The sequence below is a fragment of the Pelophylax lessonae genome, assembly GCF_965119305.1.
Source record: "Pelophylax lessonae genome assembly, chromosome: 3".
NCBI classification, from domain to species: domain Eukaryota; kingdom Metazoa; phylum Chordata; class Amphibia; order Anura; family Ranidae; genus Pelophylax; species Pelophylax lessonae.
The window spans coordinates 395,681,075-395,704,264 of record NC_138770.1 but is presented as its reverse complement, the minus strand read 5'-3'; the positions used below and the strand labels follow the sequence as shown (position 1 = coordinate 395,704,264).

Below are 23,190 nucleotides of genomic sequence, written 5' to 3'. Positions count from 1 at the left end.
GCTGACACAAGGTCAAACTCAGGTACTTACACCGATTGCATGAAAAAAACAAAAGAAAAAAAAACAATGTACAGTATGGATGTGTCATTAATTACAGAGTTGCATTGATTTGTATCTTATATATTTGCTAGCGTTAATTAAGGGGGGGGGGGGAGCAGCTACGAACCTGGGATCAGCTTGAGGAGGTTCGTTGATGGTAATTTTTTTCTCCTGATGTCGTCCAATGATGAAATATGTTTTTTCAATAAGTGGGAAGTCTTCCAAAAGCTGCTTCAAGCTGTTGCAATGAGCAATTATTTGTCCTCTAAGGGAGTGGATATGAATCTGTCTGCTCAACCTAAATGTCAACCAAACATAGACACACATAGAAAGATGGTGAATCTGTACAATTTAAACCTTTGTGAGTGCAGTATCTAATTGGATTCACAATGGATACAGTAAAAAGTATTTTTCAATCATTTATGGCCTAAAGTACACCTTGGGACTATCATTACTGGTCTCCTTCTGATCTTCTAAATGAGGTGCTGCTGCTGTATATAAGCCAAGCTAAATCCTAAAGAAAAAATAATAATTTCAAAGCCAAGAATGTGCTGCCAGTGTATGCTGTTGTTGAGATTGTCCATGGAAACAGTAATGTTCTGTAGCACCCCTGTATCCCTGTATGGAATCCCCTAAGTATGTTATTGAAATTATTTTTATACAGTCAATGCTGAACTTGGGGCCCCCTTAAAAAAGCTCTAACTCCACTGTATGGTATTTTTTAAAATATTTTGCACTGGAACACTTCCCTAATGCCAGGCCCCATGCCTTTTTACATAGTAGTTTACCTATGAGCCCTAAAAATACAGTAATCCCCCGCTCCATCGCGGTTCAGTTTTTGCAGTCCCGGTAATTCGCGTTTTTTTTTGGAATGTTATTTTACTATATAAATCATTAAAAATGAAATATTTTTGTGTTTTCCATAGCTCTTGCTCTGTCTCTTAGTATCTTTTATGTGTTTAAATGAGTTTCTATTGTTTTAAAAGTGTGTTTAAAGACCTTAAAATGCTTTTACACGTACAGTGACAGTAAAAAAAACATGCCTACAATGCATTTTAATAGGGTTTTTCTATTTAGCGGAATTTCACTTTTCGCGGCTGGGTCCGGAACGTAACCCCCGCAATGGAGGGGGGTTTACTGTAGCCTGAATTTACTCACAGGACTTGCCCTTCATAGACTTCAATGAAATTCAACACTATGGTTTTGTCGAATTTTAAACATAATTTGCCAAAGCCTATTGGCGAATCGATCCTGGACAGATTTGTTCACCTCTACTCTAGAGAAGAAAGGTTTCCGTTTTGTGTAGTTATTGCCAACTTCAGTAAGGCCATTGCCAAATTTGTGCTTGCTTATAATTCGTCATCTGTTTCCCAACTAATGTAATGCAGCCATTGCTATGACTGTTATATTACACTGCGTGTACTCTGTAAACTATATTTTAATTTTTTCAAATTGACATAAAATCTGAAAATATCCTATCAAAAATTGAGACTGCATGAAATTTATGTGATAATGTTATTCTAAATAATAGCTTAAATTATTTATTTACACCCTGGTTGTCGCTTTCTTTCTAGTTAAAGGAGTTGTAAAGTCAGAAGGTTTTTTGTCTAGATAAACAGCCTTCTGTGTGTAGCAACCCCCCTCAGCCCCTCTAATACTTACCTGAGCCCCCTCTCTATCCAGCAATGTCCACGAGTGCCTCAGCCACCCGGGACTCTCTCTTCTGATTGGCTGAGAAACAGCAGCAGCACCACTGGCTCCCACTGCTGTCAATCTAACGCAGGTAGCTAATCAGGAGAGAGAGAGGGCGAGGCCGAACGGCAGCTCCATGTCTGAATAGACACACAGGGCTGCAGTACGGCCTGGGTGCCCCCATAGCAAGCTGCTTGCTGTGGGGGCACTCAACAGGAGGGAGGGGCCAGGAGAGCCAAAGAGGCACCCGAGGAGAGAAGGATCTGGGCTGCTCTGTGTAAAACCACTGCACAGAGCAGGTAGTATATTATGTTTGTTATTTTATTAGGAAAAAAAAAAGATGAGACTTTATAATCATTTTAAGCTAAACTATCAAACTGATATTATTATCTTGCCAAACTACCCCTTTTTTATATTATATTTGATTTTTTTTCCTACTTATTTCACTGATACTTGCGTAATGCATATTGTATTAATGTCTGATGCACATAGGTGAGGTTAATATATTCTGCATCTCTGTAAGTTTGCAATAATAAGAAATGCTAAATTAATATGCAATAAAAATATCAAAATTAAAATTAAAATGCAGTCAGCTGAAAATATTCAGAAACACAATGATCAAATGGCATAAAGGTAACTTACTTCTGGCAGTAATCCTTTACAAGTTCTCTTTTTACCTTTTCTGCTTCTTCCTGTTCAAGACACAAGGTAAAGTCATTGCAATATGTTATGGTGTATAGTGTGTCAATATTTCCTCAGTGCTGAAATAAGTATAGAATGTACAAGTGTTACTAATATTTGTAAAAGAAAATATTTGACCATCGAGGAAAACAGCTTGTAAGTCATGAGTTATAATGTCAATACAACTAATCTCTAAATTGAAACTGTATATATACATTGGATTTTTTTTTTAAACATAAAGTTTGTTTGGTTTTCATGCATTACAGAGCTGTCTTGTGATTGCTAACATACTTGTACAATAGCCCTGTAATTAATCAAACCCTCAATTTACAAAGCTTTAGCACAAGTTTAAAGAGGAGCTCCAGGCTCTGTCAGAAAAAATTAAAAGTCAGCAGCTACAAATACTGTAGCTGCTGACTTTTAACATTAGGACACTTACCTGTTCACGAATCCAGCGGTGTCTTCACCCGAGCCGATTTTTCAATCGACTCTCGAGTGCTGCCGCCTCCATTTCCAGTTAAGGGAAACCAGCAATGAAGCCTTGTGGCTTCACAGACAGTTCCCTACAGCGCAAGCAGGGAGCGCGCTACGCTTTGTGAATGTCCTGGCGGTGGGGGAAGGAGAAGGGGGGGCCGAACTCCCAGATAACTTCGCCGTGGGGAAGTCACCCAGAAGTGGAAGCGGGTACCGGTCAAAACCAGCTACCTGCTCCCCCCTCCCACCGAAAAGTGCCAAATAAGGCAGCGGAGGTGGGGGGGTTCAAACAAGCGGAGCTTTCCCTTTTGGGTGGAGCTCTGCTTTAATAATCTTTATTTCAGCCAGATGACAGTCATTTTTAAATCATATAGGACCCAGCTGAAAATAACTGCCACTTTTTAAAAAAAGGATCCCTATCCTGGCATGTTATCTTTGTGAATTTTGCATATATGTTTCTCAGTGAACCTGTTCCCAGACATGAACAGTAAGGTATTTACATATTCTGAACAACCTGTAAAAGCATTTTAAAACAAGTTCTCATTTATCTCCACATACGCATTGTAGATAAGTTAAAGGCATTGTCAACCTTTTAGAAAATAAATACCAAAGGCAACCATAAAATGTGCATTTAATAATCTTTGCATTGAAGCCTGTAGAGCATTGCAACCATGTTCAGGTCATTGTGGGTGCAAAACAACAGGCTGGTGCAGACTTTTCTCCAGCCTCAGGTCTGCACAGAGTTAGGGACCTATTGTAATGGGCTGGAGGAAGTAATTAATAAACTACAAGTGCGGTGATGTCTTCACGCGTGTGCTTCATTCTGTTCTATGAGTTCCTCTGCTGCAGTGGAAGATGGGAATTGTAGTCTTCTATTCACAAATCCCTGCAAATGGATCTGTAAATGGATGAGGTAGCTCTGTTGGCTGAGCTAAGAACAACAAAGTTAAATTCACAGAAAAACAGAAACCTGGGTGGAGAAGCACCCCGGGATTCAGGTAAGTGGGGGTGAGTTTAAGAGTAGGCTTTGAGGAATGTGACCACGTTTCATGTTACACTATATATATGGATGTAAAATAAAACATGGTCACAAAGGCAGACTTAGCATTTAAAGGCTAATTTCACCTTCTGCACCATGTTACACCTGTATTTAAAACCTTGTTAACTCTAAATTAATGAACTGTAATTACCTATAGACAATTTTGGGTACAGAAGTTTGTTGCCGATTCACAGGCACATGTCACGCTTGGCATCTATGTACTCATTGCAACTTCAAGGTTTATATAAACTGTGGGTGCAATAAATTTAGTTTAATTTAAAATGAGTCTATTAGAAAAGTAGTTAAAATACTTTTATTGCTTGTTAAGAATATGGTAATAGTTTACTGTCCAGACACATGTGCACTCTAAGTGGGCTGATGCACTGACTACCGGTAGAAGGAATTATGGTTAAAATCAGTAAGGAAGACCATAATCCTAATATAATGTTGTGGGGAAGATCTCCTAACACTGGAGAGTGCACAATCTCGTGCAGCAATGTATAAAAACCAATCAATTTCCAGGTTTTATTGTCAAAGCTCAACCGAACAAGCTGACGTTAGAAGCTGATTGGCTACCAAGCACAGCTGCACCAGATTCTTAGTGCTCCATTTGTAGTAAATGTACTATGTGTATTGCGTCTGCACTGTTTTTTGTAAATATTTCAGTACTGTTTTGGATGGTTTGATACTGTTATACATAAAAAGTACTTGTAATAGATACTTGCAAACTCTTACAGGATTTCTCATAATAGTCCCCATAATTTGTTTTTTCTGAAGAAATGTGTTCAGCATGGCATCCCGAGGACCCACTTTTTCTAACTGTATTGAGACAAAAGCTTCTGGATACCTAAAATTCCAAAAAAAGTTTAAATTTACTATATACATATACAAAATAAAATGATTAGCAATGTTATTGTAACATTAAAAAGACTAACTGCTGGGGGAACCTCCTACACGTTAAAGTGTTTGTATCCTTGGGCTGGAATATGCTGCCAGCCCCTCTCTTGTATTGAGCTATAATACACTATGTACAGTAAGTATATGTGGAAAACAAAGCTTCTACATACCATTTTTGCAGATATTTTCAGGCCGGTCACATGACTCCCGACCGATCTTCTAGTCCAATCCAGGGCTACAGCAGGAGGAGCCGAGATTTCCCGCTGACGTCACCTGGGAGGTCATGTGACAGCTGTTCTGGCCGCTTGGCTCCTCCCGCTGTAGCCCTTAGATGGGGGCAAAGAGAGTCCAGGAGTCATGTGACCGGCCTGAAGCTATCTGTAAAAATTGTATTTAGAAGCTTAGTTTTCCACATACACTTACATAGTGTGTTATAGCTACATACAAGAGAGGGTCTGGCAGTAATTTTTTTTAAATGTTTAAATCAATACTAATAGCAGCAGGAGGGGAGGGGAGGGGCAGCTCACACACAGAGCTGACAGGTAGGGAGGGTGGGGGACACAGGACAGAGCGGATGACGAAGATACGTATCCTGACCACAATCCCATAGCCAGGCAGCCATGATAAACCTGGTCTGCTCTCAAGAGGGAAGTCAGGACCAGGCAGGATCAAACAGGTATAGTTGGCGATACAAAGGGGTAATTAAAAAAAACGAAATCACTATGCTACAGCTTGCACAATAAAGGGACAGGAGCTTCATTTTTTTTTGGGGGGGGGGGGTAACAATCACTTTAAGCTTAGTACACACAGGCAGAATGTCAGGCGGCGACATTCGGCTCGTGTGTACTGGAGTCGGTAGGCAGGGTCATGACCGAAAAAGGTCTGTCAATTGGCTCCCGGAGCGCTGACCAGTGTGTTCTGGTGTGGGGGCTGTCCCCCTGTCAGAACACAATAGCACAGCAGGGGAGATCGCTGTACTAACATCGGATAGTTAGTACAGCAGCTCCTTCTGAGCTGTCAGGTTTTTTTTCGTTCACTCCTGCTGGGTTGAACGAAAAAAAAGTACTAGTGTGTACGAGGCTTTAATGTTCCAGCCAAATATCCAGTGGTCAGATATCAAAGCTTCATCACCTCTTAATAGTGCTGAAGCTTACTCACTCCTTCCTGCCTCCTGCACATTTCTATTGACCATTGAGGCTATCTATCTTAGAGATGACCCAATAGAAATGCCTGGAAGTTTAGAAATTAAATTGTGAACATTAAGTAACATTTGTACTTTCATATTGTAATCTGCATACTTCGCAAAAAAAATCTGTAATCTAATTTATTGCTATTGACAATGCTCCCCTCCTCGTTTTCTTCTCCTTCAGCTTTCTAATATAAAAAAAATAAAAAGTTCAACTAATGCAAACAACTCTCTTTTTCTCTTACCAGTAAGTTTACAATAAATGTAAATACTGTAAGTGCATGAGATAATAAAATTGCTGCTATAAAAAAAAGTTGATAAATGTCTGCTTGATAAATGATAAATGTAGCTTAAATCTATTGAAAAGTAACTGCTTTCTAAAGCTTATATTGGCTTCAGAGAGAAAACTACAGCTGGTTCATCCTGCTGGGTGGACGACAGTTAGCTTGTGGGTGCAACTCTGTTCTCAGATTGGCTTAGTTGCTGTCACTGCATGTCCTGATCTCACTTGTCCTTGGTGAAAGATCCATTTCAACGCTGTTTCAAGTTTTGGCTTTGACGTATAGTTCTTTTTACCCCCTGGAAGTGACACTATCCTAGAATACAATTTTGTCATCTTCTTTGGCACCATCTACGCTTGGCTTGGCTTTGACCCCACTTGTGATATGATTATTATGTGAGTTAGCTTCTGGCTTACTTCTGGTCTTTCTGGCTTGATCACCATCAAGCCCTTGCCAGACCTGTAGCACAGATAACACCTTTTTTAAACTTAGACATTGCTGTGGTGTACCAGGCCATCCCACCACTCAGAAGTGCATTGTTTTGAGTTTTTTTAGACTAAGAACATCAGTTGCTGAGCTATGTGGGTAAGTAGGACAGGTCTTTTCAATTCTCAACTGTAGAGAACAGGAGGTGGTTACATTGTCTTGTATGCATTTGCTCATATGATTCATTTGAAAGTTTTTCTTCTTAAAGGAGAGTATTAATACTTAGATGTATACCTCTTCTTCGTCCAATATGTCTGTGCATGGGTTCCATTAGGGTTAGGTACAGGGGTTAATGATGTTTGACTTTCAACTACTGACAATGATGATGAAGTCTTTTCACTGGAAGAACTCATTAGTCTTTGCAAATTACTATCCTAAAATTACAAATCAAATTACTTTTTGGCAATATCACTAGTTTACTCCTATGACTTTATGGAAAATATACAATGAGCAAATTAATCATTAATACATTATAAACAGAATTATATTTAAACTATAAAGACACTCACATACATAAACATGCAGAACCTGGAAGAAGTTCTAACTGGTATAATATTTTTCGCATTGGAATTTATTGCTTTTTTATGTTTTAATAACAATGTACGCACTATGACATGCCCTAAGCAAAGGTCAATTACCTAATTTTAAAAAATAAAGGTTAAATTATAATTTTTATTTAAATTTTTTTAAAGTTTTATATTTTTACTTAACTCAGGTGGTCAAGGTATATATATGGAGCTACTGAAGTCCTGACCATCCTCAAAAGAGCTACAGCTATATTCTCTAAAAAATATGAATTTAAGTAATTCAGCAAATGTTTAATGCTAGTTTTACTTCATAGTTTAGGTATACATGAAAAGGCGAGTTTAGAGATCCAATTACATATTAGGCATTACAACACAGATTAGACCTCACTGACATACATATACAATATATACATGTGCAGGTGCAACTATATCATCAGGCCAGCCAGGTGTGTCAGAGAATACAGAACTGTTCGCTGATTTGTGTGCACAAGAACAGAAGACCTGATACATCAAGTGGCTCCTTCCGGGGTAAGCCCTACACATTTTCAAGCCCTACAAATATTCTAGTACTCCCCCATTATGTCTTCTGTGTTAAAATGTAGTATGAACCCAGACTTCTGGTTGGTGATCTTCAACAATCTCTTGCCTTCTTTAGGCAAACTTCAGAATGAACAGGCAATGCAAACATGTGCAGCTACCAGATGCTTACTAAAATCTTTTTGAAGTATCTGGTAGCTGAAAGATTTACCAATCCGAATCCTGCACTATTAGCCCTTATCAATATAATATGCTGGATGCTCTATATGGAAAATGTATCCTTCACCCTTAAGTCCAAAATATGGGAGCCTTGACAAGCAGTATCTCATAACAGAAAAACAAGTTATTCTCCTGCGCTTAGGTGCTGTGCTATAGGGAAAGGCTGTGTTGATGGCGTCTAGGTTCTTGCTGCCCTCTCAGGACTATGGGTAACCACATGAACTAGGAAACAACAAAAACAAGGAGACGGGCGCGTCGACCTAGTGCAATCTCATAAAACATAAAAAGATTAAAAAAGAGTTCCATGCATCATACTCACAAACCCATGCTGTAAATACGCATATAAAGTCCTAATACAGTCAGGTGACCTCCAGAATGAGGATTCTTTTCAGTACTGCAGAAGGACTGGATGGGGTCTGTACTGGTAGGGCTGACGGGATTTAAAGGAGAACCCTCTTCATCTGAGCCACCGCACTGATGACTCTGATGGTGGCACTGATAAAAAGGGTTCTCCCTTGAAACGCGTCAGCCCTACCAGTACAAACGCCACCTAGTCCTTCTGCAGTACTGAAAAGAAATCCTAGTCCTGGAGGTCATATGCATAATTACAGCATGCGTTTGTGAGCACGATGTATGGAACTCTTTTTTTCTCTTTAATAAATGTTTTAGGATATTGCACTAGGTCGGGGCACCCTTCTCTTGTTTTTGTTGTTTCCAAGCAGTGTCTCATTCCAGAGAAGCCTTCCACGGATCAATGTGAATTTTACACTTAACACCCTAGACCTCATTGAGGGTAGCTTTCTAAGCCCTGGTAAAACTTTGGTGGATGCTTTATAATCGCTACTACTATGGAACAGAACAGGATAGCAAAAATATGTTTTGCAATGCCAGTGACTCGTACCAGCTACACTTCCCTTAGGACTCTTCAATTCTTAAGGCTACAGCTTATTAACAGAGATGAGATATGAACATCTAAGGATAGTTCTCTTATAACCGTGTTTCCTTTGTATTGCTGTTACAAATGGATGTACCTACACTATATTTTCTAACAGTGGTTCAGCAAATGTGTCAGTTCTTCTTTGTTTATAAAATCAAGTAAAATAGTGCTGTGTCATCTATTTCTTTGACTGAATATTTACAACATAGGTGCATGTCTGTCAGTATTGAAATTCATACCCAATATAGTACTAATAAAATACTGTTTGGCTTGTGCATGCAGGGAATTAAAACATCTAGGTATTTTAGAAGAGACAGCAGCCTTTCTGTATACCCTGACCAAAGACTGAAAGAATGCTGAGGATGAAACATTTGTTAAAATTAATTACATTCATATCTTTAGAATCATAATGAAACAAATTATAGGAGGAACAATAAAAAAATAGCTTCACAAGCATCAGGTATGAGATCAGCATTAAAATTGTTATTTCAAGCTCCCTCCTGTGCTATAGCCAAAAGACGGCTACAGCGCGGGCTTACTTTGCCAGAAGGGCATCCTCTCATAATCGCACCACCTGCCCCCCCCTATGGCACATGGGCGGCACGTGGGGGGCGCGCTCTGTGATAGCTGCATCCTTGAAAAACAGCTGATCACAGATCAGGGTAAAGGGCCAATCACAGTGGCCCTTTACCATATGATCAGCTGTGTCCAACGACAGCTGATCTTGATGTAAACACAAGCCAGTTATCGGCATTCCTGTCCTCAAGCTGACAGCATGAAGAGAAGAGAGCCGATAACCAGATTGTGTAAAAGGGACATCTACACTGATAATCAGTGTCCTAATTATCAGTGCATCCTATCAGTGCCCACCAGGGCTGCCTATCAGTGCCCACCAGAGCTGCCAATCAGTGTTCATCAGTGCTGCCAAATCAGTGCCCACCAGTGTCTCCTCATCAGTGACACCTATCAATGCCCATCAGTGCTGCCTATCAGTGCAGCCTCATCCCTGCCTCCTCAGTAGTGCCCATTAGTGCCACCTATCAGTGTAGCCTCAGTAACCACTAGTGCCACCTCATCAGTGTCCATCAGTGCTGCCTATCAGTGCCCATCAGTACAGCCTCATCAGCGCGCAATAGTGAAGGAGAAAAATTACCTGTTGGCAAAATTTTATAACAAACCGTGAAAAACGATTTTTTTTTCAAAATGTTTGGTTGTTTGTTTTGCAAAAAATAAAAAGCCCAGTGATGATTAAATGCCACCAAAAGAAGTTCTATTTGTGTGAAACAAAAAGGATGAAAATGTACGGTAATTTGGGTATAGTGTTGCATTACCGTGTAATTGTCATTCAAAGTGTGACAGAGCTGACAGCTGAAAATTGGCCTGAGCAGGAAAGGAATAAAAGTGCCCAGTAAGCAACTGGTTAAATATAGTAATTTTGATTTTGATTTACTTGGTGTCGATTTGACCTCTATTGATCCATGTGATCTGTGACACAGAGCTCTGTGTCCTTGTTGTTAATTTTTCATCCTATGCAAAATCCGGAAATAAACACTTAAAGCGGAGTTCCGGGCACAGAAAAAATTTTTCAGTGAACATACCCCCGGGACAGTCAGGGCTAGTACATTCCACAATGGCTAGCCTCTGATCTGTTCCGGTTCGCACTTACCTGCAAGAAGAAATACTTACTTATAAAATTTCTTCCACAGCGTTGCCATCTCTCTTGTGGGTAGCTGAAGCCGGCGCGATCCTCTTCTGCGTCTTCTTCCGCGTCCTCTTCTCCCAGAATGCGCCTGCACCGGCCCCTCTCGTCACTTCCGGTGCGGCGCAGCATTCCTCCACAGCTTCGGGGCATGCCCAGAAGCTGTTTAGCAGGGAATGGGGCGTCGCCCCGGAAGTGACGAGCGGGGCCGGTGCCGTCGCATTGATTCCTGGGAGCGATGACGTTCAGCTCCCAGGAATCATTACAAGGCAAGAAGTGACGGCGGAGCCGCGGCGCAGAGGGAGGAAGTTTAGAATAGGTGAGTATATTCGATCTCCAATTACAAGGTGAGTAAAAAAAAAAAAAAAAAACCTAACTATCCAATTCCTTTTCAGGTGAAGGAGAACAAGCGGACGGGCACAAAAAAAAAAGATCGATTTTGTGCCCCGGAACTCAGCTTTAAAGTGTTACTAAACCTACAACAGTAAAATAAGTCTGTATATGCAGTAAAGCATGCTTGTTATACTCACTCTGGAACCCAATAGACTAATTCTCAGCCTTGTGTAAAAATCTGTTCGATCCTGTCTTTTCTGATCCTCCCCTTCTTCCACTGTCCCCAATCCATCTTCTAACAGTAAAGAGCCTTGGCAGCACTCTGAACATGCTCAGTTTGGCGTGTATTGTTAGTGAGTTTTTTTTTTGGGGGGGGGAGGGGAGTGCATGTAATTAACACAGGGCCAATCAGTACTGTCCAGACAGAGGGTCAGGGGTCGTGCAGCCTCATAGGACAGTCAGAGGAGGATGAAAACTCCTCTAACAAGCTTTAACCAGTGGTTGGACAGACACTGATAGAAGTCACAAGGCTGCTAAATACTGCTGATGAGAAAAGGTATTTATTAGATTATGTCTATTAAAATAATTGCATCTCCATGTTCTGTTTACTGTGGGAGAGCAGATATAGTGAATGCAGGGTCCTGGGTTTAGTAACACTTAAAAAAAAAATATTATTATTTTATTTTATTTAGGAAAAGGAACTCTCAAACTCAAAGCTTTTTGGTAAAGTACCAGCATGTAGTTCTTACTACCACCACTTTTTAGACTCTGTCAGCTTTGCTGCAATATATTCTAAAAGCAATATCACCAGTTTGCAGATAAGAAAAATGATGGTAATTAGGACCAACCCAAAGTTGGTGTACAAAGGAAGGGGGTGTTGTGTGGTCATTACTTTAGTAATATATTTGAAAGAGTTTTACATTTACATAATCGGTTGCTAAGATGAAGGCCACCCGTGATCCAGGAACCAGCCTTGGCAGGACACACTGAACTTACAGTGGGCTTAGCCTGATGGGAAACTCAGAGAGGATAGATCCCTATTAGGTCCACCTTGGATATGCCCACTGCCATGTGCCGTCAATCAAATGTAAAGCAGACCTGATGGAAAACTAGTCCCCATCAGGCTCCATCCACCCAATGCAAAACTCCTCAGTCATGCTCCTTTCAGAGTGGCCAGGAAGGGCCAGAGTGAGTGCACTGAGGAAGGAGTGTCCAATGAAGACAGGCCTTCAGTGCAGGCGTGGACAGATTCATGCACCTGTCTTTGACAGGTACATCGATCGGGCACAAGAATCAACTCTTTCCGTGCTGTGCCCAGACAGAATCCTATACATTCTCTTCATTATTGTTGGAGACATAGCTCTGCATTGCTTCACGTTACTAAATCACAATCTGGAAAGTGAAAACATAATTTGGCAGGTGCTGAAGCTCCTAGTCATTTGTCGATGCCTCTTCGAAAAGTCAATGGTAATATTACCTAAACACTTAGCACCTGTACAGTGTTTGGGAATCATTTGAAATGCTCTGATGTTGATCTTTTTTTTTTAAATACATTCTTTACTTAACGTGGCCACATTACAGGGTGATCAACACAGCATACAAAAAAACAATAAACTGTTCTAGAGTAGGAACATAAAATCCAAGATCAGATAAAATAATGGAGAATAGTCTGATGTTGATTTTCCATGGTTCTGGAGGCAATGATTAACATAGCTAGCTGTTGAAAAGCACCAAAAACCCATTACAAGAGTTGTAAAGCCATAAGGTTTTTTTTTATTCTATCTCGGCCTTATATAATTACGGCTTTAGGGAGAAAGGGATGCATAGTTCCTTAGGCAGTTAGCTTGAAATGTTTTCTATAAAATATTATCCTTTGTTGGACTGATGATGAATTCCATGTCTTGAGGACCGATTAACTGATTTATATGCATCCCTACATGACCTTGTATGTAGATTCTCTAAAGATTAAGGGGGGTAGCCATGATCTGTATTGCTACCCATTAGGACTTAAATAGTCAATTTTGGACTTAATGTCAGGTAGGTACTTAAAGTGCACGTGGGGGAGAAAAAAAAACATATCTAGTACATCTCAGCAGTAAATGTCCTTTAAAAACCCTGCAAGTACAGAAAAATACCAGTTGTGATAAAAGTGCACCCAGCTCCTTATTAATGGTATGGACTAAGAACATATACCTTTTTCTGGACTAATATTGCAAGAAATTCTGACAACGTTCCCCAGTTGTCTTTTTATTAAACTACAGAATCCCCCCACTCTCTTTATCCTCACAAGGTAGGGAGTAATTCCTCTGTATTCTAAGATAAGAATTGGGAATATCCTTGAGACAACACAGACAAAGTGCACAGGACAGCTCTAAAATTTCTGAAAACTATTAACAGGCATTATTTTGCACTTGTATAACTGATTTAACAAAATGCTTAGAATTGTATATTTCACGGATCAAAAGGGTGCAAATAAGAGAATTTTTATGGTTAGGGTTTGCATTAATGTTAAAAGTTAATTTTAAGGATTCTAGACTACACCTAGTTCAAGAGTCACTAAAGCTTGCCATAGACAGTTTGAATCTTAGCCAGTTCAGCAGGGACAAGGTGGGATTCGAAGCATGAATGGGCAGGCTGATTGTACCCAAAATGATTAAATCAACCAACTTGGGTACAATCAGCCTGTTGGGTTTTTTATACGATTATTGTCAGTAAGCAATAATCATGATGTGTTCTCCCGGCCAGGACGACTCACCCCCACCTCCAGCCGGGGAAATACAATAGCTTAGCAGGAGGGATTCCCCCATCAACACCAACTGTGGAAAGAAAATTGCATGTTCTATGGCCAGCTTTAGGCTCCTTCCACCCAGGCAGCTGGAGGGATAAAAACAGGTGGTTACCGTCGACCTACAAGCAGACATGGTGCCGCTTGGATGAGCACACATTTCCACATTTCTGCAGTCACTATGCAAGAATTGTAAAGCTTCATTCTGGGTTTGACAAGCGCCACCACCCAAAACTCTCCCTTGTAAGTAAATTGGGCCAAAACCCAAGACTCCTGGCTTGTGGTAGCAGCTTGTCAAATTGCTATTTAGCAATTTAAAAACAATCAGGAGCATTATCCTGTGAATGCCTGCAAAACTCCTTTTACCATCTCCTGAAAGTGATTCACTGCAGATTATTTTTAAGGGCAGCGGTAAACAGCCATTAGTGTAAAAGAAGCCTAAGTGTATATAAGGCCACATTGCCTGATGAAGAGATGTCTAATCCAAAACATGCATTGCTTAACTGTTTGTGGAAAACATAACTATAAACAGGGAGAATTGCCTTTTTACTTTTTTTTTTGTTTTATGAGTCTATAGCTGGGTGTGGTATCCAACAATTATTTGGCCTCTGCAATCTGAGGCTTACTACTGACCCTTGTGTATAATGGGTGGGTCATGAAATTTGAAGTTAAAAATAAAGGCCAGTAACGATCTTAGTGTATGACAGGAGCACTAATGGGGAATGGATCATACCATAACAACAAAGCAAGAAGGACATAAAAGGTGGCAGAATGAGTCAGTAAACATTGTATGGCATACAGATGGATAGGGGTAGAACTAAGCCCGACCTCCGCTCATCTGAAGACAAAATGGAATACAAAGTGAGAAGGAAACACTGGTGGCATCTGGGGGGGGGGGTATAATTGGTGGACTGATCCCAGGGTGCCCATACATTTTAAAATTGTTCTATGGTATCCCTGGTTTTGACTATGAGATGTTCCATGTTTCTGATATCCAAAATAATAGACATAAGCTCAGTGGGAGATGGGGTCTGAGATGATAACCAGCTATAGCTTGCCTAGCAGCCACCAAAACATGAGTAATTAGCCTTTTAAAATATTTAGAAATGCCATGGAAAGGTGGACCCAGTAAAAAACAGATGGGATCTAAAGGGAATGACATCATAAAGTTGCTGTAGAATTCATAAAACATGGGTACAAAAGGGTTAGATATGAAGGCATAGCCAGAATGTATGATAAAGCGAGCCAGTCCCCTGACCACATCACCAACAAACATCAGGGATAGCTGGGCAGTGCGTATGCAACATCTTAGGGGTTTTGTACAAAGACATCAATATTTTGTAGGTATTCTCTCTGGGAACCATGCAACGGGATGATTTGGAGGCATATTCCCAGATTTTGTCCTAACTTTTAGGGGCATTGGTCTTTGTAAAATATGTGCCCACTGACACACTTATATGTGAATGTCTTCAGCTAAAGAAGCGTCATCGTGTAGGAGTTTATAAATGAAATTATTTAGTTGATGGGGGTCTTAAATAAAGATGCACTCAAAGTGTGTGGGCTTCTCAAGTATAGGAGATTGCCTTCCAGATATAAAGAAGTGATTAATTTGGAGATAACACGCCTAGATCATCAAAAGAGTGTAATTTACAGGTCACAGCATTAATGAGGTGGCACAATTGAAGGCAGTGTACCTCTATAAGACAAACTATCCAGAATTGACGGGTTTATTAGGATATTACTCAGAGGTGAACAAGGTGAAGAGAGAGAATACTGTGCATTAAATGTATTCAAAATTGACAATACAAAAATTATAGGAGCAAGGAACTGTTGATTGAAATGTCACTTTTAGTATGCAGTAATTGATACCTTAGCTTTAGGCATTACCGCTTGCCTATGACCCAATTCTGACATTTCTCTTATCCATGTAAAAATCTGCATTTTTTTTTTCTTGCTAGAAAATTACTTCAAACCCTCAGTCATTCTATATCCTTAAGCAGATGCCCTAAAAATAAAATGGTGGGTTTTGCAATTTTTTCATTCACAATGTATACAACTGATATGCACATTTTAATTAGGGATTGAAGTCCAACTCACCAAAATTACTATAAATAGCTACAATAAAACGATGACCATTGTGGCTTTCCTGAAGACGCGATTTGCAAAACTAGTTCGAAGCCTTACGTCATTTCCGGTTACATCTGACGTCACGGCCAGCCCGGACTTCTTGGTGGTGGAGCGCACACCAATCTTAAGGAAAATATCTAAAGATCCAATGGAAGACCGGGATCGATTCTGAGGGGCCAATCAATATCCCAAAGTGCTTACTGACTTATACTCGTTTAGAGGTCACTGGAGCTACTGTGAGTGGGCACTTCTCACATTGGTAGTGGTTATCCGTGATTTTCTGGAGGAACACTCTTTATAAGAAGATCAAATTTTTATGGTGTGGGATCATCATGTTTGATCTATGGCCTTTCTTTTTGTAGCTGTTTTATGTCGAAGTTGATTTAGCGCCAATTTCCCCTTTTTTTGGTTTCACTGTGTAATAGTAATAAACTATAGGGAAGGAATGGATTTGTTGTTCATTTTAGGGAAGCAGGTGCCTTAATGTTTACACTAATCTATTTGCAATTTTTTTTATTTCACACAATATTTGTGCAGCAATATTTCAAATGCACATTTTTTGGGGAAAAAAATACACTTGAAAGGAATTGAATTTTAGTGTACAATATAAAACCCAATTTTTAGTAAAATATGGATGTTAAAAGTACATTTGTAATTAACATTTGCTAAAAATACTTGCAATGCATATAGCTGCAGTTTATATATATATATATATATATATATATATATATATATATATACACACACACACACACACAAATAGACACATTTTCTTCTCCTGATGTGTCATTTGAACATTTTTCTTTAACTTGAAATATATATATATATAACAACAAAAATGAAAGACAAATGCTACATTGTTCTGGTTCAGTATGTGCACACCTATAATTAATGTTCTAAGCCCAAATGCTGTTAAACAAGTTAGACAGACTAAGGTATCTGGTTGCTTGGAATTCAAAATTATATTTGTAGATAAGATATTTTCAAGCGTCATAGAAAAGCAAAAGATAGATAAATGAAACAGTGTGCAAGTTTACTATGGTAAGTTGCATTGTTACATAGTTGGTACAGTTGAATAAAGACCAGTCCATCCAGTTCAACGTGCGTGTGTGTGTGTCTATATCACTTTCCATATCCTTGTACATTGGACTCGCTAAATAACACATCTAAAAGTGTCTTATATTCACTAAATTTCAGGAATATCCAATTAAGCACATCTGTCTTGATATGCAGAATAGGCACAGCCACACGCTGAACAATGTGACTTACTTTAAAATCTTCACAAATGCCCCAAAAACTGGAGGTGTCTGCAGTATGTGGCATCCTGGTTTGAGTAATGGCGTACAGAGATTTCCTAAGCTGAAATTTGTCTGGTATGCATTACTAATCTGATTTATACTCGTCACCTATACTGTAGTAACAGGTTTATTTTACCTTAAACAAAAAGTATAACATAACTAGGCAACAGAGCTTCATGATTGGATATATCTGAAAGAAAAAAACTGTTGCAAAGTCTCTATAGTGTTATTCTATCGCTGGCCTTACAGCTTTCGTTCAAACGTTCGAATGAGAAAATATAAAAATCACTTGTTTGACCATTCGATGGTGCCTTCACAGACTTTTTGCTCCATTAACTTGTCAATGTTTCAATTTTCATAGAAGAACAACAAATGTTCAACTGCTGGATTAACATTGGCATTCAATAATTATAAATCTGTTCATTTCCATTAAATTTGACAACATTTCCATCCTTGCATGTTCATTTTTTTGCTCATTCTGGACAAAAACCGATAGTCAATTGTCCTCTTAACCACTTCAATACAGGGCACTTCTACCCCCTTCCTGCCATGGTTAATTTGCAGCTTTCAGCGATGTCGCATTTTTAAAGACAATTGCGTGGTCATGCAATGCTGTACCCAAATCATTTTATCATTATAGAGCTTTCATTTGGAGGCATTTAATCACCTCTGGGTTTTTTATTTTTTACAAAAAAAAAGAAAAAAGAGAACATTTTGAAAAAAAAAAATTTTTTTCTTAATTTTTGTCATTAAATTTTGTAAATAAGTCATTTTTCTCCTTCACTGATGTGCGCTCATGAGGAGGCACTGATGGGCACTGATGAGGTGACACTTATTGGCAATGATGAGGTGGCACTTATGGGCACTGATGAGAAGGCACTAATATGTGCCACTGATATGCGGCACTGATGAGCACTGATAGGCAGCACTGACGGATGGCACTGATGGACACTGATGGACAGCACTGATGGGCACTGATGGTTGGCACGGATGGGCAGCACAGATGAGCTGGCACTGACTGGGATCACTAATGGGCACTGATTGAGGTCACTGTGGGCCCTGATTGGGATCACTGATTGGTGTCACTGATGGGCATTGGTTAGTGTCACTGATGGGCACTGTTTTTTACTGTACTGTACTTCACTGTAATCAGGGCACTGATGATCAGTGCCCTGATTACCTGTCCTGGACTTCCCTTTGAGGAGGACCTGCTGATCAGCTCTCCTCGCCACACACTCTGACAGTGTGAGGCGAGGAGCGCCGATAAACAGCACTTCCTCATTTACATGTAACCGGCTGTGATCGCATGGGTAAAGAGCCACGTCATTGACTCTTTCCCAACATTGGGGTCGGCCCGTGTCCTAGAAACACAGCGCTGCCCCGATCGCCGGGCACCCCGTGGGTGTGCAAGAGCGGCTGTTCTGGAGCGCCGTCATATGACATCTTCCCAGAACGAGAGCCGCACCGCTCTGCTGTCATTTGATGGTGGACGGGCAGCAAATAGTTAAAGTGGTTGTAAACCCTCACATAGAGCTAGGAATAGAGATAATACTGGGATGCCTTGTCGCAGCATATGTTTGCAAATGTGTACACACTAAACCCCTGTTTTTTTTACGTGAACTGTTAGACAGGACAATTGGGATTGTTGCAGGTTATTTGGTATTTTGAGCTGGGAATTTTTCTATGTTTTTGTTTGACATGCGTCGCCCTTCCATATGCTCCTTGCTGCTAAAGCCAGTTATGGGTTGGGGCAGTTGCCATTTGTTTTTACCATTGGTTATTTGGTGGGGGCGCACTGGACACCTTTGCTTCCATTGTGCTATTTGCTGGGTGTTCAGTATGCCTTTGTGCCTTTAAGGAGGGGTGGGCTCCCTCCAGATAAACCAGCCTTGAATCCATCCATTGCTATATATGTACTTCTACAAAATTTCTCAAAATGTATAGAGTTAGGACTGCAGATAATACTGGGATGCCTTGTCGTGGTCTCTGCAGCTTACGCATGTATTTGCAAATGTGTCCAAAAGAAACCCCTGTTTTTAACAGTTTGTTGCAGGCTGGCTGGTAAGTTGAGCTGGGAATTTTTCTTTGTTTTTGTTTGACATGCATTGCTCTTCCATGTGCTCCCTGCTGTTAAGGCCAGTTATGGGTTGGGGCAGTTGCTGTTTGTTTAAAGCGTCACATATACCCAGTAAGGTGACTGGCCTCTGATACACAGAGATGAAACAAATCCTCCTACAGAAATTGTACCTGTTTATCTGAGCCCTCTCCTCTCTCTCCTCCTTCCCCTCAGAAAAAAGGGGGCGGAGAGCTTAAGGTAAATGCTATAGAGCTTATTGAGGAGAGCTAATTGGAGGAAAGGGACACTCCCTCCTCCACACAACACACAGGAACAAAGCTGAGACTGTCAATCTGCTCAAGGTCCCTCCCGTGTCACCACTTTTCTCTTGGTGTCAGGAAAACTTGTCAGAAGTGATTAATGCTGATAGCAGAGGAACAAAGCAATAGAAGAGGAACAAAGCAATAGACAAATATGACACTTAGTGCTCTGGATAGAGACAAGTACACACTATAGAGGTATATGCTTTGTTCGTATTTCATGTCTGAAGTTTACAAGTACTTTAAGTCTTATATGAACGAAAAGCCTGAAAACAACAATTTTCTAATGAAATTCTATAGGTGTAAGACCATCCTAAATCCTGTTACTAACCTTTGTATCCATGACTTCCTTAGTCATCCAAGAAGACATCTGACAAAAGAAAGCCAGCTGAGTTGCAGCTATCAGGGCATTTTTCTGGATAACTTGACAGCTCAGCACCACTTGTAAATTCTCCACGCCATTCTTACACAGAAGCTTAAAATTAAATACCAAAATGTTATTCTTTCAGGACCTCTTCCAGTTATGCAATAATCTAACACATTTATAAGAAAATTTTAAAGTGAACCTATCAAAAGAAATATGGGAGCTGTTAATGCTTACCTGTTTTTGTAATTATTATGCCTAGGGCTGTCCTTATTTTGTTTACTACACCATTGAGTCAGTCATTTACCCAAAACAGGTACTGTATGTAGCCAGTTAGTGTTAGGACACCTGATATTTACACATTTGTTCTTGGTGACTAAGGTGTTAAAAAACAGAAACAGAAGTACCCTTTAAGTACTGAGATTGGGATGCCATTGGAAGTAACGAGGATTGCATGTGCGCCCCGCGATTTGTGTGTTCGATTCTGGATCGCGGGCTGAATGGGGGCGATTGCACTTGCGATCCGGGACGCCTAGATGTGAACGAAGCCTAAACCCAACCTGCAGACATACATAAAACCCAACCAGCTCACCTGTAAAATGCCTTCCTTTGTCCAGAAGCTGAACTTTCCAATCTGATTGTCGTCCACCTCATGAATAGCAAGCAGCTGTGCAGAGGGCGAATACCTGCAATTAATCGTGACAAAAGCATCTGCAATAATAAATAACGTGCTTCTATTGTGTAAATAACAACCAATGCCAAAACTATTAGGCTCCCTTTACACCTAGGAGATTTGAATCGCAGGCGAAATTGCTGCGATTCTACCCGTGAATCCAAATTGCGGCAAAATGCAGGACGCATTTGCAATGCGATTACTTCTTAATGGCATCCCATTTGTGGTGCGATTTTCGATCTTCTCACGACTGTCACGTGATAAATCACGCTGCAATTGCTGCAACTCAGAAAGTGCGATGCTGTAGCCCAAAAGAAGCTCCTGCTCCTTTTTAAGCATCAAGCTGCGTGCATTGCGAATGCAGCGCGATTTTTAGAAGTAATGGCAGCGAAAAGGTGTCCCGCGTTTTGCCACAATTTGGAATCACCTAGGTGTGAATGGAGCCTTAAAGTACAGAATTTTTTCTATTCCCTTTTCTTCAGTTCATTGTCTGAGTTTCAGTTAAAGCAGAGCTCCGCCCAAAAGGGGATGATCCGCTTGTTCACACCCTCCCTTCCTCCACTGCCACATTCAGCACTTTTTGGGGGGGAAGTGGATACCTGTCAAAACCAGGTACTCGCTCCCACTTCTGAGAAGGTTGCTGCACGCGATCTACAAAATTTCAAGCCCTCCTTCCTCCCCTCTGCTGCCTTCTGGGAGACACACTGGTCCCTGAAGACAGCGGGACCAGTCAGAAAGCGCAGAGCAACTCGCGCATGCACAGTAGAAAAGAAAACAGGCTGTGAAGCTGCAATGCTTCACTTCCTGTTTCCCTTAGTGAAGATGCCAGCGCCTGCCCACAAAGCTGATTAAAAATCAGCTAGGGGTGCCGACATTGCGGGATTCCTGAACAGGTAGGCCTCCTTATATTAAAAGTCTGTAGCTGCTGACTTTTATTTTTATATTTTTTTTTACAAAAGTACCTTATATCGCTCACAGCTTCCTCCAGTAGTTTTTTTTTTTTTGCTGATGTGATCCAACTTCCTGTTAGAGGGTGGCTACTTTCATTTTCCATGGTCCCATGTAAGATTATGGACCATGTAGTAAAGTAACCCCCACTTCCCTTCTTGCTCGCTTCTGAGATGGACTAAGGAATATGGAGTATGGACTATGGGATTTGTAGCGGGCACTGCTCATAGCAAACAAACGTAAGCAAGGGATAAAAAAAGAGGCTTGGCAGCTCATAGAGGGTGTTACAAGGGGGCAGAAAAACACAATAACAACTTCATAAAAAATAGATTACAGGGCCATTAAAGGGATTGTAAAGGCAAAAAGTTTTTTTATCTTAATGCATTCCTTGCATTAAGATAAAAAGAAAAACCTTCTGTGTGCAGCAGCCCCCTCAGCCCCCCTAATACTTACCTGAGACCATCTTTATCCAGCGATGTTGTAGGAGTGTCTCAGCTGCCCGGGACTCCCCTCCTTATTGGCTAAGACAGCAGCATGGCGCGTTTTTCTCCCTCTGCTGTCAATCAAAGTCAGTCAGCCATTAAGGAGAGAGAGGGGGCGGGCCGTGTTGCGGCTCCATGTCTGAATGGACACAGGGAGCTGTAACTTGGCTCGGGTGCCCCCATAGCAAGCTGTTTGCTATGGGGGCACTCAACAGTTTGCACTCAACAGGAGGGATGAACCAGGAGCACCAAAGACGGATCTGACAAGCGGAGGATCCAGACCACTCTGTGCAAAACCAACTGCACAGGGGGAGGTTAGTATAACAGGTTTGTTATTTAAAAAAAAAAAGAAAACAAGACTTTACAATAATTTTAAGTAGTGGATGTGTATAGATTATATTTGGGGAATAAGGATATTGTGTAGTGTTAAATTATGTATCTATATTATATTGTGTTGATTTTTTAATCTTCTTGTTAGGAATATGTTAATACGTGAATGTGCATAAAATAGCCACAGGTACTCTTTAAAGCACACTTGAAGAAAAAAAGACATACGTAACTGAGCTGCAACTAGCACCACACAGCAAGCATCTCCAAGTGCCTGTCATTCAGGCTAATTTTCCTTCTAGCCTTGCACTTCCCAAGTCCATTGACCATCACCATCATGGGCCCATAGTGAGGTTTAAAAAGATTAACGTCAGGCTTTTAGTTACATACCAGAGTAGCCTGGGATACAGGGGTAGTGGGGTTTTTTTTTTTTTTACACCTTAAGGAACCCTTGAATAAACTTTCCAGTTATAAGGAGCCCCATCTAATGATGGTCGGTGGGAAGAATGCTTCTTCATTGACTTCTTCAATGACTGCAACATTGGTGTGTATGCTGAAATATGCCAGGTGCTGGAGCTCTGTTTTGAGTTCTTGTACAAAAGCCTTTAGTAAACTAACTATCTTCAAATCACAGCATCAGATCCTTCTCTTGTTCTAGCTGACAAGAATAAACATACTCTGGAGCAGTGGTGTTTTTTTTAAAGTAGTGGGCCTGTATGAAAGATCATAAGTTGACCCTCCCCTTGCACCATGCGCCGATTCATCAAGTTACACTCAAGTGAT

General features: G+C 40.5%; 1 protein-coding gene across 1 annotated transcript in view; it reads right to left on the bottom strand.

Moving 5' to 3' along the window:
• The window catches only part of LOC309551714 (uncharacterized protein), a gene marked incomplete at its 5' end in the record, with an annotated part of 213,716 nt that overhangs the window by 115,187 nt on the left and 75,339 nt on the right, over positions 1-23,190 (bottom strand). Inside the window, 6 exons of the mRNA XM_082252399.1 lie at positions 167-337; positions 2,374-2,423; positions 4,661-4,772; positions 7,010-7,149; positions 19,945-20,088; positions 20,570-20,663. Coding sequence (XP_082108525.1) covers positions 167-337; positions 2,374-2,423; positions 4,661-4,772; positions 7,010-7,149; positions 19,945-20,088; positions 20,570-20,663 — 711 coding nt within the window. The remainder of the gene's footprint in view (positions 1-166; positions 338-2,373; positions 2,424-4,660; positions 4,773-7,009; positions 7,150-19,944; positions 20,089-20,569; positions 20,664-23,190) is intronic.